The sequence below is a fragment of the Antechinus flavipes genome, chromosome 2 (genome assembly GCF_016432865.1).
Source record: "Antechinus flavipes isolate AdamAnt ecotype Samford, QLD, Australia chromosome 2, AdamAnt_v2, whole genome shotgun sequence".
Classification (NCBI taxonomy): domain Eukaryota; kingdom Metazoa; phylum Chordata; class Mammalia; order Dasyuromorphia; family Dasyuridae; genus Antechinus; species Antechinus flavipes.
This window is the reverse complement of record NC_067399.1, coordinates 298,516,362-298,533,087: the sequence shown is the minus strand read 5'-3', so window position 1 is coordinate 298,533,087 and position 16,726 is coordinate 298,516,362. Positions and strand designations below refer to the sequence as shown.

Genomic DNA, 16,726 nt, shown 5'->3' with positions numbered 1-16,726 from the left:
AAGAGCCTACAAGTAACAGGCACCATACTGTTTTCATTCATATCCAAACTCTTGGCAAAGATGGTTTTACATTTCCTCCTCCAGTTCATTTTATAGGTGAAGAAACTGAGGCAAAAAGGAATAAGTGATTTTTCCAGAGTCAAACTAGGACGTGTCTGGGGTATAAATTTGTATTCATTTTCCTGATTCAAGGTCTGATGCTGTATTCAATAGGGTACTATATCTTAGTACAGAAGCAATGCAGATGGAAAAATAAACAATTTGAAATAGTGGCATTTGAAAAAAAAATTAAGCTAGGATTATCATTGTTAAGAAAATCAAAAAGTCAAATAAAAAAGAGATTATAGGGAATTAAAAAAACAAACATGTTCCAAATCACAGGAGAAATGAAAGTTTAAATTTAAAGATGCTTATTTTTATTTGTTGTTCTCCATCTTTAAGTGAACTTTAAGACGGTAAAGATGCAGTATATTGTAGAATATGCATTTTTACATGAACCAACAAACCTGTTTATAACAAATATGTTTATTAAAAATAATTTTAAATATGCTTATTACATTCCAGGCTCTGTACTAAATGCTTGGGATATGAGAGAAAGCAAAAACAGTTGCTGCTTAAGAGCTGGCATTTTATATTCTTTTCTTTTTAAATTTTGAGTCCCAAATTCTCTCTCCCTTCTATATTCTTCCTCACTCACTGAGAAGGCAAATAATATATCAATTATATTTGTATGTTGCACAAAACATATTTCTGAATTAGATAGCAAAAAGGGGAAAAAAAGATAAAATTACTTTCAATTTACACTCAGTTCATCAGGTCTCTCTCTGAAAGTGGATAGCATTTTTTTTTTCATGACGAATCCTTTAGAATTAGTTTGGATCATTGTGTTGATCAGAGTAGCCAAGTTTTTCACAATTAGTTGATCATTACTACATTGCTGTTACTGTGCACAATGATCTCCTGGACCTTCTTACTTCACTTTACATCAGTTCATAGGAATCTTGTGATGTCTTTTTTTTTTTTTTAAACCAACGCTCTTATCATTATTTATAACATAATGGTATTCCATTGGAATCATATGCCACATCTTCGATCATTCTTCAACTGATGAGCATTCTTTCAATTTCCCATTCTTTGCTGGCACAAAATGAGCTCTTATAAATATTTTTGTACAAATAGGTCCTTTTTCTTTTATCTTTTTGAGGTACAAACTTAGTAGTGGTTTTGCTGGGTCAAAGGATATGGACAATTTTATAGCCCTCTGAGCATAAATTATTCTCCAGAATGATACTTATTTTTCTTCTTCCCTTCAAGAATTTATCACTTCTAATAAGAGTGGGGTGGTAATTCAGTGTTGTTTTAATTTGCTTTTCTCTAATCAATAGTTATTTATAGCATTTTTCATGACTATGGATAGTTTTAATTTCTTTTTCTGAAAACTGTCTGTTCATATTGTTTGACCACTTATCAAATGTGGAATGACTCATTTTTAATGACTTATTTTTATAAATTTGTTTCAATTCTCTATGTATATACATATATATTTGAGAAATAAAGCCTTTATCAGAGAAAGTTGCTGTAATTTTTTTATATTACTTCATTTTTTACAGTATCTTTTAGTAAAATATTTCACTGATTATCTCTTTTGTTTAGGTTTATTTTTATATTTGCTTTATTTGACATCATAACTGCCATCCTTGATATCTTCACTTCAGCTGAACATTAACAGACTTTTCTCTCAACTGTACATACCCACTACTTAGAGGAGGGCCTGGCACACAGTAGGTACTTAGTAAGTACTTATTTCCTTCCTTTGTTTAAAGGTGGAAGGAAGCTGTGAAGCAGGTGATGGTCCCTGTATTTCAATACAAATACAGGAAACTGTATTTCCGTTTGATCTGTCCTTTGAGAGTTTCAACCATTCCTGGGGAAGGTATATCCCCCCAGATAAGTTATCTTTCCAGGATGCCAGGGCCTTTGATTCAATTAGAAATCCTGGTCAAAAAGCACTCCTTTGAAGTGTTGTTAATTCCAATAGGAGATCCAGGATGTCCCAGACCCCAACCTGGTCTGGCCTGCTTGGGCTGTCTCAGCCCCCCACCAAAATACCCAATATAACAGCTTCCATCAACTAAAGCTGTCCAACAGCTTTGCAGATGGACCTCGGTAGCTCACTCAGCTGCTAGGACCTTCTGTCCACTGAGAAAGCATTCTCAGTGCAAAACTCTATTTTCCAATAGATCTGCCACTATAGAAGTCAGTCTCTTGATAAACTAATTTCTATCCAACAATAAACTTTCATTTTGCAACTAGTAATTCGGGAATGAGTGAATTCTTTCACTCATAAAATCTGCAGCTGATTTAAAGGGGATTCTTAACAACTCTGATTGCCACTAACTTCTAGACTCCCAGAATTGAGACCACTCAAACTGCATCAGCTGCATGATAAAGTCTGAGTTCAGGAAAGGTTAAGGTGAATGCTTAACTGGCAGGATCCCTAAAACTAAAGAAAGTAGGTCATCTGATTCCTTCTCCTAGGAAAATAAGATTTAGATGAGAGAGCATGACAATGGGAGAAATGTTTCTTTTTTAGGTAGAGAAGACTGCTCCCATATTTTCCAGTGGCCTTAGGAAAGATATTAATTTCCCCAAACTTATTATATCAAAATACTTAATAATACTGATAATATCTTGCAGTTGTGGTAAGTTTCAACTGAGGAAATGCATGTAAAAAGGATTTGTTATCATTCCTAAACAGAACAATCAAGTTCATCACCACAAGTAACTGTTAAAGGTTATATATGAGCCAAGTGTTTTCTGATTCTCAAATCTAGCACCCTGTCCATTGTTTCTCCCATATGCCTTTTTAATATCATTGGAAAATATTTATGTAAAAATACTAAATAAAATATACATAAATATAGTATAACATCGAAATGAAATTTTAAAAAATACAAAAATGGAAGATTCTCCTCTGTTTATATTTAGCTATAATAGTTTGCAAATTAACTAGGACAAAGTAATCTAAATTTAGACTTAGAGGATAAATCTTAGAAAACTTTACATATTTAAAAAAATTTAGTATGCAATATGACCTCCTTTTTTCTGCAATCATTTGTTTTACATAATTTTGCATCGAGTACACAAGATTTTTATATTTATTCTTTAATTCTTCATCTTGAAAACACATTTAGCATTTGATGAAGTTTATTTTTCCAACATTAGCCTTGATTATAGTCCATAGGTCCTAGGCCAGTGAAGCATGTTTATCTCTTGGAAAAATATCTTAAGCTTTCAAGATGTAAGACATGGTGCAGGGCTGCATGGCAATATTAAATTTCCATTTGGGGAATTTTTATAAATCTGGTCTCTCTAAAGATCTTTACTTATTATCTGAGGACTGTTTCACAGCAAGTTTGTCAGTCAATAAACATTTATTAAACTTACTATGTACCTGGTACTATGCTAAGTCCCAGGGATACAAAAAGAGGCAAAAGAAAACTCCCTGCCCTCAAGGAATTCATAATCTAATGGGAGAGGCAAGCAAGCAAATATGTACAAACCAACCATATAAAGGATAAATAAGAATTAAGAAAAAGAAGGCATTGGAAAAGACTTCCTGTAGAAGCTGGGATTTTGTTGGGACTTAATGGAAGTGAGTGAGATGAGAAAGGAGAACGTTTTGGGCATGGAAGAGTCAGAGAAAATGTCTTAGAAATTAGATGTCTTACCAACAGCCAGGAAAACCCATGTCTATGGGTTAAAGGGGATGTGTTGGGGACTAAGGTGTATGGAGGATGGAGAGGTTTGAGGGAGCCAGGTATAAAGGACTTTGAAAGTCAGATGACTTTGCATTTGATGCTGGAGGAGTAAGGGAGACACTGCAGTTTGTGATGTGATAGTTACACCTGCACTTTGAAGGAAATCTCTCTGGTGGCTGCACGGAGGAAAGGGTGAAGCAGGCAGAGCCACCGTGAATAATGTGGGTGTGAGGCCGGGCCAGAAGTGGCAGTGCTGGATGCAAGGAGGAGCAGCTGGGCAATGACCTCAAGGGGAAACAGACAGGCCTTAGCAACAGCTTGGATGGCAGAGGTGAGACAGGAGGGGTGGAGCATGATGCCCCCCGAGTCTGAGGGACTGGGAAGATGGAATAGGGAAGGTGGCAGATGGAGAGGGTTTCAGGAAAAAGATAAGGAATTATGTTACAGTATGATATAGCATAAAGATTCTATTATATAATGACAATGAGATATCTATACATCTAGGTACAGATGTCCTACAGGGAGTTGGAGATAGACATCGGAGGTTTTGAGAATCATAAGCACAAATATGATAATTGAATTCATGGGAACTGCTGAGATCACCAAGAGAAGAAGTATAGAGGAAAAAGAGAAAAGGACCCAGGACAGAAGCCTATGGAATACTTCAGGTTAGAGGGCATGATCTGGGTAAAGATCCAATAAAAGAAGCCAACCGTGAGCAGTCAGAAAATAGTGCTGTCCCAAAAACCTAGCCAAGAGTATCAAAGGCGAAGGACTAAGGTTTCAAATGATGTAAAGGTAGAAGAGAATGAGGAGGGAAAGAAAGCCACTAGATTTAATAACTAAGAGATCATTGGTTTCCTTGGAAAGAGAAGTTCCAATGGAGTAATCAGATTGGAAGACAATGTGATATTTTAATAACCCAGGTGAGACTGAAAATAAGTGAGAGTGAGGATGACAGAGGGATGGAATGGGATTATTTGAATTAAGGAGAGGGTATGGAAGAAGCCCTTCATAAGGAGTAAGATCACTTTATTGAGGAAGTAGTTGCAGAAGGCACCTGAATAATAGATGAGGAAGAAAATAATCTGTCAGTTCTAATGTTGTTTTCCTTTTCTGTTTCATTGTGGTCTTGATTCTTGAAATGCTTCCTACACTAATAGCTGCTACACTATTTGTATTATTAAGGGGTGTTTTTTAAGAGCTACAATTTTCTTCTTTCCTTGGACTAAGATCTGTTTTCAAAATCAAAGAATTTAAAGCTGAACTGAAGAGAGCGATGAAACGTTCTTATAGAATGAATTCCAGCACGAAACTCAGAATTTAACTGATAGAGAATTAAAGGTAGAAAAACCAGCTCAATCTGATTTCATTTGGGAAGGATGAGACTTCAGAATCAGTTTATTATAAATGTGGCCACTGCTGTCACGAAATGGAATCTTATAAATATTATTGCTTCTCCTAAGTAACTCACATACCACTGTGAAGCACTACAATAAAAATGCTAATAATTCCCAAACTAATTCACACACTTAAAGCAACATGAATCAAATTACCCATAGGTTATTTAGTAGAATTAGATGTCATAAAAATTTTATATGGAAAAATAGGTGATAAAAGCAAAGAAAGAATGAGTGAAGGGGGACTTATCCTTTAAGTTTTCAAAACATACTATAAAATGATAATTATAAAAACTGTCTTGTACTGGGAAAATATCAAAAAAAATAAATTAATGGAACAGAATGTTGTGATACAGGAGCCACCTGCCATTGGCTGCTGGAGATCTAACTCGGACCTGTAAAATGAATCTCTTCATGTGAGCAGATGATGATGATACAAGGAGATTGAGAGGTTGTAGCTGTTCTCTGACTTCTCCACTGAGAGGCATTTACATTGTGTGACCTCTTTCCTCTGCCTCAAATTTATTTCATTCCCAATCCACAAGGAACATATGCGAAGGATGCTTTGCAATTCCTTCAAGTGTTATGATCCACAGCCGTGAAGGCTTTTGGAGAATGGACCTGCCCTTTCACCTAGGCATGATCCTTAACAATTCCCTGTTTTTTGTTTTATAGGAATGTGATTATTTCTTCTCCCACAGCATGGTCAGTAAGTTGTGCATTAGCACAAACAGCATTATAGCGGTGTTGATCTTGGGAGATGTCATGGAGGCAAACTTTCAAACGGAGAAAAAGACTACAGTCAGAACCAGCATTTAAGTCTCTCATCAATTTCCTGGCTTGGCCCTCTGATGTGTTGGCCTATTTAATTACCCCGACTAAAAAAGAGCGGGGTTCTTTTCCCTTTCCTTCCCTGTGGGTTACTGAAGGAACTCTGATAGGAACGAACAGCTCTCAAACACTGATGTTTCTTTATTTCTTGTGTTTCACATTTGGGCACCATATTTTACAATACGGGAGCCACCTGCCAGTGGCTGCTGGAGGAGTGAGGAGATTGAGAGGCAGTTACGTTCTCTGACCTCTCTCCTCTTTCTTCTTGACTCCAATTTATTTCATTCCCAACCCACAAGGAACATCTGTGTCAGTAAAAGCTGTTTTGCAACTCATTTAAGTGTTATGATTCACAGCTATGGGAGCTCTCAGAGAATTGACCTTCCCCTTCACCTAGGCAAGGTCGTTAACAGAACACAAAGGATTCAGAAATAGAACTCAAGGGAAAAAAACATTTTCCATGTATCCTGGTTAAAGGACTTATAAGGATTCCTCAAATTAGGGAATTCTTTATAAGGAATCCCCTCCAACCTTCCTCATCCCCCTCCATCACTAGAGGAGTGCTTGATAACTGCTTGATAACTTATATTCTTTCAGTTACAAAAGTTAAACGAGTTGCTCAGGATCACATAGTTATATGTCAGAGGTCAGGACTTACTCAATCCAGGTCTTCCTAGTTTTGAGACTGGCTATTTCCTTTTTATATCAATGAAAGGAAAAGCATTTATTAAGCACTTACACTGTGTAAAGCATTATAATAGGTGCTAAGATGCAACTAGAAAAACAAGAAAGTTAAGTGCCTGTCCTCAAAAAGCTCACATTTTAAAAGGGAACAAGAATCTTTTATAAAAAAGTTTCAGCTAGAAGTCATATGAAAGTTTCATTGGTCCTTGGGATGCAAAAGCAAAGCATAAAGTAATACATCGTCCTTAATGTCATTCACATTAATAAAATCCATTTTTTGCTTCTAATGTTGAATCATTTGACACTGGCAAGGACTTTGGTGTCAAGAACTTTGTTTTCTAGATCTTCAGACAGCTTTCTAAATTTGGTCTCTTCTAAAGATAATTCATAAGATAATTCAGTTGCAGGACTAGAACATGGTTCATATTTTACTCTCACTACATGAGCCAATTGTGGGGCTTATATCCAAAATAGTCACATCTCTATCTTATCCCATCATATTTCCCCATTCTATCCCCTGCCTCTATTGAATAAGCTCCCAACTGTCCTGTAGGATCATTGATGTTATTGGCTACAGGTTCCTTTAGGACAGTTATAATCCAACCACTCCCCAGGATTCACAGTAAGATTAGAAGATGCCAATGGAAAAATCCATCCTCTTCATGCACATCCCACACCAGCTACCAAATTACTTCTTAATTTTTTCAGGCAACATATTGGGGGTTAACATCTGGAAGTTAACTCTCTTCTCACTCCCTCATTTCTATCTCCGGTTTTCACTTTGGATGGGAAACAGTGGGTCTCATAAGATGCACAGATATGAATGGATTATGATCTTTAACACATTATCATTTCACAAAAACCTATCCCTCTTGAAAACTTCCTTATTATTATTCAGGGCACTATCATTCTTTCAATCACCCAAGCTCACAACTTAGATATCATCTTTCATTCTTCTTTCTCCCCTCCTCATATACCCTAATATCATAAATCCCAAAATTCTAACTCCACATTTCTCAAAACTGTTTTCTCCTCTCCCCTTGAAAGGACAAATATTAAACTCTCTAAATTGAGTTGAACTCTAAAATTCCTTTAACTGATAAGAATCTTTTATCTGTCTTTCCTCCATATTCCCCTATATTCCTATTCTGGCTATCCTTCCCCGCCTTGCCCATAATGGAACCAGTTTCTCTTTATGTTGCCCCCTATTGAATCTCTGGCCCTCCTATCTTACCATCCATCATAGTCTTGTCAAATTTCAAATTTATTCCCACCATCTGCCACCTTCACTCTTCCATATGTGCACTGAATAAAGCTGGAGAAGATCACATAATTCCCCTCTGTTGGTCTATTATAAATTTATGCCACACAATTTCAACTGGGCCTTCAAGAGAGCAAGGTAATCTTTTTATACTTCCTTAATCAATTCACATTCAACGCCACAAAAGTGGCTATTCCAAATCTTTACTTCTTCCAATCTTCATCCTTCCTATTCTAGCACCTCAACACTCAGTTGAGAACCTCTTGTAATACTTCGCTGAAAAAACTAAAACCATTCATTTGATGAGAGTGCCTCCTTTAACATCCCACTTCACTCAGTACCTTCTACCACCTCACAAAGAAGAGAGGCTTGCCAAGTCAAACTCCTCTGTATGTACCTCCAATTTAATTCCATCCTGTCTTTTCCAGTAAATTGTCCCTTGATATTCTACACACTCTTGCACTGTTAGTCTTTCTTTATTTACTGGCTCCCTCAAATAAGCTCATGTCTCTCCAAACTGTTTTTTAAAAAAAGAAAGAAAGAAAAACCCAAGCAAACTAACAAAACAAACCCCCTCACTTGATGCAGCCATCTCTGCTAGCTATTATCCTGTATTTCTCATCACTTTTGCAGCTAAACTCCTTGAGAAATTCTCTATATTTGGTACCTCTATTTCTTTTCATTTCACTCCATTATAACCTCTCAACAGTCTGGCTTCTGACCTCATCATTCCATTGAAATCGCCTTCTCCAAAGTTACAGATGTTTTAGTTGCCAAATCTTTTTTTCTCAACTCTCATCCTTCTTGATCTGCATTCAACTTTTTTTTTTATTTTTATTTTATAATAACTTTTTATTGACAGAACCCATGCCAGGGTAATTTTTTACATTATCCCTTACACTCACTTCTATTCCGATTTTTCCCCTCTCTCCCTCCCTCCATCCCCTCCCCCAGATGGCAAGCAGTCCTATGTATGTTAAATATGTTGCAGCATATCCTAGATACAATATATGTGTGCAGAACCGAACAGTTCTCTTGTTTCACAGGGAGAATTAGATTCAGAAGGTAAAAATAACCCGGGAAGAAAAATAAAAATGCAAATAGTTTACATTCATTTCCCAGTGTTCTTTCTTCGGGTGTAGCTGCTTCTGTCCATCCTTGATCAATTGAAACTGAGTTAGGTCTCTTTGTCAAAGAAATCCACTTCCATCAGAATACATCCTCATACAATATCGTTGTTGAAGTATATAATGATCTCCTGGTTCTGCTCATTTCACTCAGCATCAGTCCATGTAGGTCTCTCCAAGCCTCTCTGTATTCATCCTGCTGGTCATTTCTTACAGAACAATAATATTCCATAACATTCATATACCACAATTTACCCAACCATTCTCCAATTGATAGGCATCCATTCAATTTCCAGTTTTTAGCCACTACAAACAGGGCTGCCACAAACATTTTGGCACATACAGGTCCCTTTCCCTTCTTTAGTATCTCTTTGGGATATAAGCCCAGTAGTAGCACTGCTGCATCAAAGGGTATGCACAGTTTGATAACTTTTTGGGCATAATTCCAGATTGCTCTCCAGAATAGTTGGATTCGTTCACAACTCCACCAACAATGCATTAGTGTCCCAGTTTTCCCGCATCCCCTCCAACATTCATCATTATTTTTTCCTGTCATCTTAGCTAATCTGACAGGTGTGTAGTGGTATCTCAGAGTTGTCTTAATTTGCATTTCTCTGATCAATAATGATTTGGAACACTCTTTCATATGAGTGGTAATAGTTTCAATTTCATCATCTGAAAATTGTCTGTTCATATCCTTTACCCATTTATCAATTGGACAATGGTTTGATTTCTTATAAATTAGAATCAATTCTCTATATACTTTGGAAATAAGGCCTTTATCAGAACCTTTAACTGTGAAGATGTTTTCCCAGTTTGTTGCTTCTCTTCTAATCTTGTTTGCATTAGTTTTGTTTGTACAAAGGCTTTTTAATTTGATATAATCAAAATTTTCTATTTAGTGATCAGTAATGGTCTCTAGTTCATCTTTGGTCACAAATTTCTTTCTCCTCCACAAGTCTGAGAGATAAACTATCCTATGTTCCTCTAATTTATTTAGAATCTCGTTCTTTATGCCTAGGTCATGGACCCATTTTGATCTTATCTTGGTATATGGTATTAAGTGTGGGTCCATGCCTAATTTCTGCCATACTAATTTCCAGTTATCCCAGCAGTTTTTATCAAATAATGAATTCTTATCCCAAAAGTTAGGATCTTTGGGTTTGTCATGCACTAGATTGCTATAGTTGACTATTCTGTCTTGTGAACCTAACCTATTCCACTGATCAACTAATCTATTTCTTAACCAGTACCAAATAGTTTTGGTGACTGCTGCTTTATACTATAGTTTTAGTTCAGGTACAGCTAGGCCACCTTCATTTGATTTTTTTTTCATTAATTCCCTTGAGATTCTTGATCTTTTATTCTTCCATATGAATTTTGTTGTTATTTTTTCTAGATCATTAAAATATTTTCTTGGAAGTCTGATTGATATAGCACTAAATAAATAGATTAGTTTAGGGAGTATTGTCATCTTTATTATATTTTCTTGGCCTATCCAACAGCACTTAATATTTTTCCAATTATTTAAGTCTGACTGCATTCAACTTTTGATACTGTTGTTCACCCTCTTCTCTAATACAATCTCTGCCCATTCCACTTTCAAGAGACTTCTCAATCCAGCTTCTTCCCCTACTTTTCTAATTATATCCTCTCAGCCTCCTTTGCTAGTTTATAGGCAGGTCATGGCCTCTAACAAAGTGTCTCACATGGGCTTCTCAGTCAACAAGAATTTATTAAATGCCTATTATTTGTCAGGCAAGCAAACAATTACATGCAAGTAAGCTATATATAGGAAAATTGAAGATAATCAGCAGAGGGATGACATCATAATTAGAAGGAATTGGGAAAGACTTCCTTTAGAAGCTGAGTTTTCTAGTTGGATCTTAAGAGAAACTAGCAGGCAGAAATGAGAAAGCATCTCAGATACAGGGGACAGACTAAGAAAATACCTGGGGTCAAGGGATGGAGTGCCTTATGTAAGGAACAGAAAGAGACCAACATTACTGTATTACAGACTGCTTGGAGGATTTTAAGTATAAGTACATTGTAAGTATAAGAAGATTGGAGAGGTGGTTAGGTTCTGAAAGACTATGAGTTCTAAACATGTGATTTTGATTCTGGAGGTGGTAGGAAGGCACTACAATTTACTGATTATGGGAATGACATGGTTGGACCTGGGCTTTAGAAAAATCACTTTGGTGGGTGGAAAATGGATTTAAGTAGTGAGAGACTTGAGGCAGGTAGACCCACCAGCAGACTGTATTAATAATCTGGGTGTTAGGTGATGTGGGTCTGTCCTAAGGTATTATCAGAGAACTGAAGTAAATATATTCTCTTTTCCTTCTAAACTGTCTTGTTTTATATTCTCCTCAGCTTTAATTATCATCACTATGCAAATGATTCCCATTGGCAAACATATCTAAATAACCAGTCCTACCATCTCTCCTTAGCTACAATCTCATATTACCCAACAACTGCCCTTTAGACAGTTCCCATCAGAAGTTCTATAGCATCTCAAACTCAACATGTCCAAAACAGAACTTGTTATTATTCCCCCAAATCGTTTTCCTCTTCTGAACTTCTCTATCGCCATCCTCCCAGGTACCCAGACTGCCAACCTCAGTTTCCTGAGTTATTAAAAAACCTCAGTTTCTCAGTTATAAAATGACATAGAGAAATAGCAAACCACTCCAATATCTTTATCAAGAAAACCCACAAAAGGGATCACAGACACAACTAAATACTACCACCACCACCAAAAACATATCTTCTTCCTACATCTTTTTTATATATGGCCTTTCCGATTAGAATTGGAGCAGAATTGCTTGAGAACAGAAACCTTATTTTTGCTTTATTTTGTGGCCTAAGAATTTAGTATGGTGTCTGGCACATATTAAGTGCTTAAAAAATACTTGATGATGATCAAAACGACACCCAGGTTCAGATTTCTCCACCTCTTTACCAGGATTAAAGCAATATACTCTTCTAATAGATTTCCCTGCTTCATATCCCTCCTTTCTCTGACCTATCAATATAAGATAAATATTTGAATACTTGATGAATTCTGAATATCTAAGTGATCTTCCTATCATGACCTACTCAATAAACTCCAGTTGCTCTTTTTTGAATTCCGGGTTTGAATACTATTTTATTACTTTCAAAATTTCTTTTTTTGCATACATTTTGTAATATATATAATTATCAATACAGCAGCACATGCATATACTTTATAAATAAGTAAATACATATCTATATCTATATATACACATAATGCATTTATAAATATTTATACTGATAGGAATGTTTGATCAAAAATGTTTCAAGATCATTATACTAGAAAGTAAAAGATAATTTGGGGAGGCTGCCATATATTCTAGTAATGTATAGAAGTTTTTAGGGAGCAAAGATCGTCTTTTTTTTATACTTGTATCCAGTAATTCCTGGTAACAAAATACTTAATTGATTAAAAGAAGATAGAACTTTGAAGGAGAAATCAGAGTGTGGGTTTAGAGAGGCCCATCCATCACCATGATGGCCAGAAAAGGATTATTTTTCTTTGTCAAGATAACTCTTGAAGATTACATATCATTTAAAAAGGTTATGTAATCTATATCAGCAAAGGGAATAACCATATCAATGAAATGATAATTCTTTAAGTAGTGAGAAGTAAAATACTGATAATTGGATCAGTGAGATGTTTGATTTCACTTTTACATTTAAACTAATGAAGTTATTCCCTAGGTATGACAAAATTATAAATATATACGTGTGTATATTAATATATACACATATACACATAGATGTAGCTCAATACAACAGTTAATAATTCTAGGTCATTGCAGTATGAAGTATTCCTAGAAAGATCTTGGTGAGACAATTGAAATAATTCTTTTTTATCTTCCTCCACCTCTGATCCAGCTTTGTACAGGAAGGATAAAAAAAGTAAATGCTCTCAAAATGATTGATCAAACAATACGAACAGAAAAAAAGGATAATAAACTACTAAGAACTATATAAAAAAATACCTCAAATCAGTAATAAAAGACATGTATGCAAATACACCATTGGTAGAACTGTGAACAGATCCAACCATTTTTGGAAAGCAATATGGAATTACGCTCAGAGAGTTATTATTAAATTGTTTATATCTTTTGACCCCGAAATACCATTATTAGGTATGTTTCCAAGGGGATCAGGAAAAAAGAAAAAGAACCTATATATTCTAAAATATTTATATGATCTCTCTTTGTGGTAACAAAGAAATTGGAAATTGGGAGAAATGGCTAAACAAGGTGTGATCTATAATTGTAATGGAATACAACTGTGCTATAAGAATTGTTGAGCTAGTTGATTTTAGAAAAACATGGCAAGACTTGTATGAAATAATGAGGAATAAAATGAGAACCAAGAGAACATTGGATATATAATAATTGCAATGCCATTCAAAAAACAACTGTAAATGACTAAACTATTCTAAGTATTACAAATATTCAAATCAAATACAAAGGACTTATAAGAGAAAATGCTATCCACTCACAGAGCAATAACTACTAAATCAAAGTATACATAATATGGTTTTACGCACACATGTATATATACATATATATGTATATATACATGTGTCTACATAGACATATAAATCTGTGTTATATATGTTTGTGTCAAATGAAGGCCTTCTCTACTGTGGGGTGGGAAAGGAAGGAGAAAGGGAGATAGTTTAGAGCTTAAATATTACAAAAAATACAACTGAATTTTTCAAAAAGAAAGCCATGAGACATGAAAAATAAAATAACAGCAAAATGTCTATGGTGACAAAAGAAGGGAGTAATTAATGTAGGAAGGGATAAGGAAAAATAAGCATACTAGAGCACTGCTAGTGATGGTGAAAAATGATCTAGTTCTGGAAAACAATATGAAACTAAACAAAGAAACTAAAATCTTATTATCTTTTTTACTCAAGAGATTCCTGAGAAGCTCAATGACTAAAAAAGGTGCTATATACACAAACATTTATAGCAGCAAAAAAATTTTAGTAGCAAAGAATTAGAAAAACCTTTGATTGGAAAATAGGCCAACAGGTGGTGATACTTAAATGTAATGGGATGTTACTATACTCTCTAAGCAGGGGTCCTCAAACTACAGCCCGCTGGCCAGATGCTGTAGCTGAGGATGATTACTCCCCTCACCCAGGGCTATGAAGTTTCTTTATTTAAAGGCCCATAAAACAAAGTTTTTTGTTTTACTCTCAAAAGTCTGAGAATAGTGAACTGGCCCCCTATTTAAAAAGTTTGAGGACCCCTGCAAGGAATAATGAATATCCAGAGAAACATTGGAGGATATATGAACTGTACAAAGTAAATTAAGCAGAACCAGGAAAACCATATACATAATGACCATAGAAATGTAAACTGAAAGAAAAATAACACAATTGAGGTGAAATGCTGCCAAGTTATAATGACCAAGGTTGGCCTCCATAAGAGGTAATGTTCCCACCCTATTGGCCTAATGGATCTTGATAAAATATAGACTTTTTAAACTTTTTTTCTTCATACTTTGTTTTATGTGATTGTTTGCTGAGAGAGATAGGGAAAGAGAAACACTAGGAAAGTAGATGATTTAAAAATTAATAAAATTTTATCTGTTTAAAATAAATGTCATTAATAAAATGGGCAAAGTTCTTCACTGAAATTTAAGTATAGAAGCCTATGAAAAGTATTTAAGTATCTGTAATATGCTTTAGATTCAGATTGTAAAATAAGCTTTAACAAAATAACATTGCTGCTTTTTTATCACTAAATGTATATTAATAAAAATAAAATATACCTTTGATGGTTTGTACCCAAACAGCATTACTACAGCAACTTTAAAGTCTTCTCTGCTTAGATAACCTTTTTTATCTTCATCACATGCTTCAAATACCTAAAAAATGTTAAATATATTTAGTGAGAGCCACAGAACTGTCTAATTTTTTTTTAATTTTGTGTAATTGGTCTTGAATTTTTGTTGATTTCTGAAAGGGGATCAAAAACTCAAAGAAAAAAAAAAGGAAAGATATAGTCAAGAGCTTTTTTTTTTTTTTTCATTAATAAGTTCTAACAGTGAAATTTCTCTCATTTCTTTATTAAGATAGAATCAATTCAATTTAATATTAAGCTTTACTGTGTGTAAAGCACTATATTTAAGTTCAAGGTGTGGGGGGCAGGTTAGAAGCAGCATTGTAAAAAACACTGTGCCCTATAGTTAATTTTTAAGATTTTGGAGGAAAAACAGTATACTTTTCTTAATTTCTACGAGTAGTATGTTGTTGCCACCTTGTGTCTAAACAGCCATAAGCTAGTAATTGTCTACTTCCTTAAGGCCCCCACTCACTTTCCTAATAATTTTGTAATAACTGTAATAATTAGCATTTATATAGCACTCTTGCAAAGCACCTTACAAATATTATCCCATTTTGTTCTCACCACAACCCTGGAAAGTAGGTGCTATTATTATTTCCACTTTACAGAAAAGTTAACTGAGGCTTAGAAATTAAATGACTTGTTTGGAGATCAAAGTACTACTTCCCAACAAAGATAGTGTCCCTTATTAAAATGTAGGTTCCTTGAGGAAGAGATTGTCTTTGCTTTTGTACGTCTATCCCCAAAGCACAGCAGAGTACTCAGCAACAAAGTATATGTTTCACAAATGCTTTTTCTTTTCTTTTTTTTTTTGTTCAAAAGGCAATAGCTTTTTAAAAACTTGATTTTCATTCAGTTGGGGGCGGGGGGGGCAGTCAACAGGATTCTCAAATAGCATTCAAGAACTTGTTGAGGTGGAAGGGAGCCCTTATGGGACATCCGGTCCGCTACCCTCAAGGATCTGGATAGACGGGAATACTGGGGAGCCATCCATCAAGGTTAGGAGGGGAGCGCCGTTTTTCTGGCTCCCAAGCTCCGCATCTCCGTTGCCTGTCTCGGGCAGAGGCTGGACCTCTCTCGTTCAGAATCCAAGGTTAGTTCCCTTCGCTCAGCATTGCTAAACCCGAAGCCAAGGAGACACCTACTTTCACCCACTTCCGTCGCTCTGAGAGCCGAGCTTCACGTCTAGAGCACAAGGCACTACTGTCCGCAGCGAACATTTCGGGGCGCCTTAGCAAACATGTAAGCTAAGAAACATAGAATCGCAGTCTCCTCCAGCCAACTCCGCCGGGAGCGGGGGAAACAACTGCCGCCTAGCAACGCCGACGCTTCTCCTATTGGACTATCGCTGCTCGCGTCATTTCATATCTTCTCTCCCATTGGCTGAACTTTTTGCGTAGCCACGCCCTTTCCCCAAAGAGAAAGTAGTCGGGACCGGCAGCTTCCGGGGCCGTCTGTGTCTTCTTTTAGCTCTTCCTATTTGCTTCCACTGGGTTGCTGTTTAAGGAGGGCAGTCACCGACTGGTGGAGTTGGAAGTTCTGGAGATTGGTAAATTTGAAATCTGTAAAGAATAGTGTATTCATTCCTGAGTTTTTTCAACAAATTTTGTTGAGCTCCTACTTTATACGTTGCATTTTGGCGGACTGGGAAGAATGTGAATAAAACATGCAAAAGAATAAAAACAGACTTCCCATGTAAACACAAGTTGGGATTTCTTGATAACCGCGAGATGTTAAGGAAAAATCTGGATACAGCTGATTT

General features: G+C 35.8%; 2 protein-coding genes across 6 annotated transcripts in view; one reads left to right on the top strand and one right to left on the bottom strand.

Moving 5' to 3' along the window:
- Positions 1-16,285, bottom strand: part of EFCAB11 (EF-hand calcium binding domain 11) — a 173,829-nt gene extending 157,544 nt beyond the window's left edge. For 2 of the 3 annotated variants that reach the window (XM_051977423.1, XM_051977422.1), the window contains exons 1-2: positions 16,110-16,284; positions 14,891-14,986 (exon numbers count right to left, since the gene is read on the bottom strand). In XM_051977423.1, coding sequence (XP_051833383.1) covers positions 14,891-14,986; positions 16,110-16,184 — 171 coding nt within the window. In that variant the 5' untranslated portion in view covers positions 16,185-16,284. Of the gene's footprint in view, positions 1-14,890; positions 14,987-16,109 lie in introns of all 3 variants that reach the window. The other variant, XM_051977421.1, reaches the window with a different exon arrangement.
- A 111-nt stretch (positions 16,286-16,396) lies between these two features.
- The window catches only part of TDP1 (tyrosyl-DNA phosphodiesterase 1), a 170,779-nt gene continuing 170,449 nt past the window's right edge, over positions 16,397-16,726 (top strand). For 2 of the 3 annotated variants that reach the window (XM_051977415.1, XM_051977414.1), the window contains exon 1: positions 16,398-16,513. The gene's annotated coding sequence lies outside the window, so the exon portion shown is untranslated. Of the gene's footprint in view, positions 16,514-16,726 lie in introns of all 3 variants that reach the window. The other variant, XM_051977416.1, reaches the window with a different exon arrangement.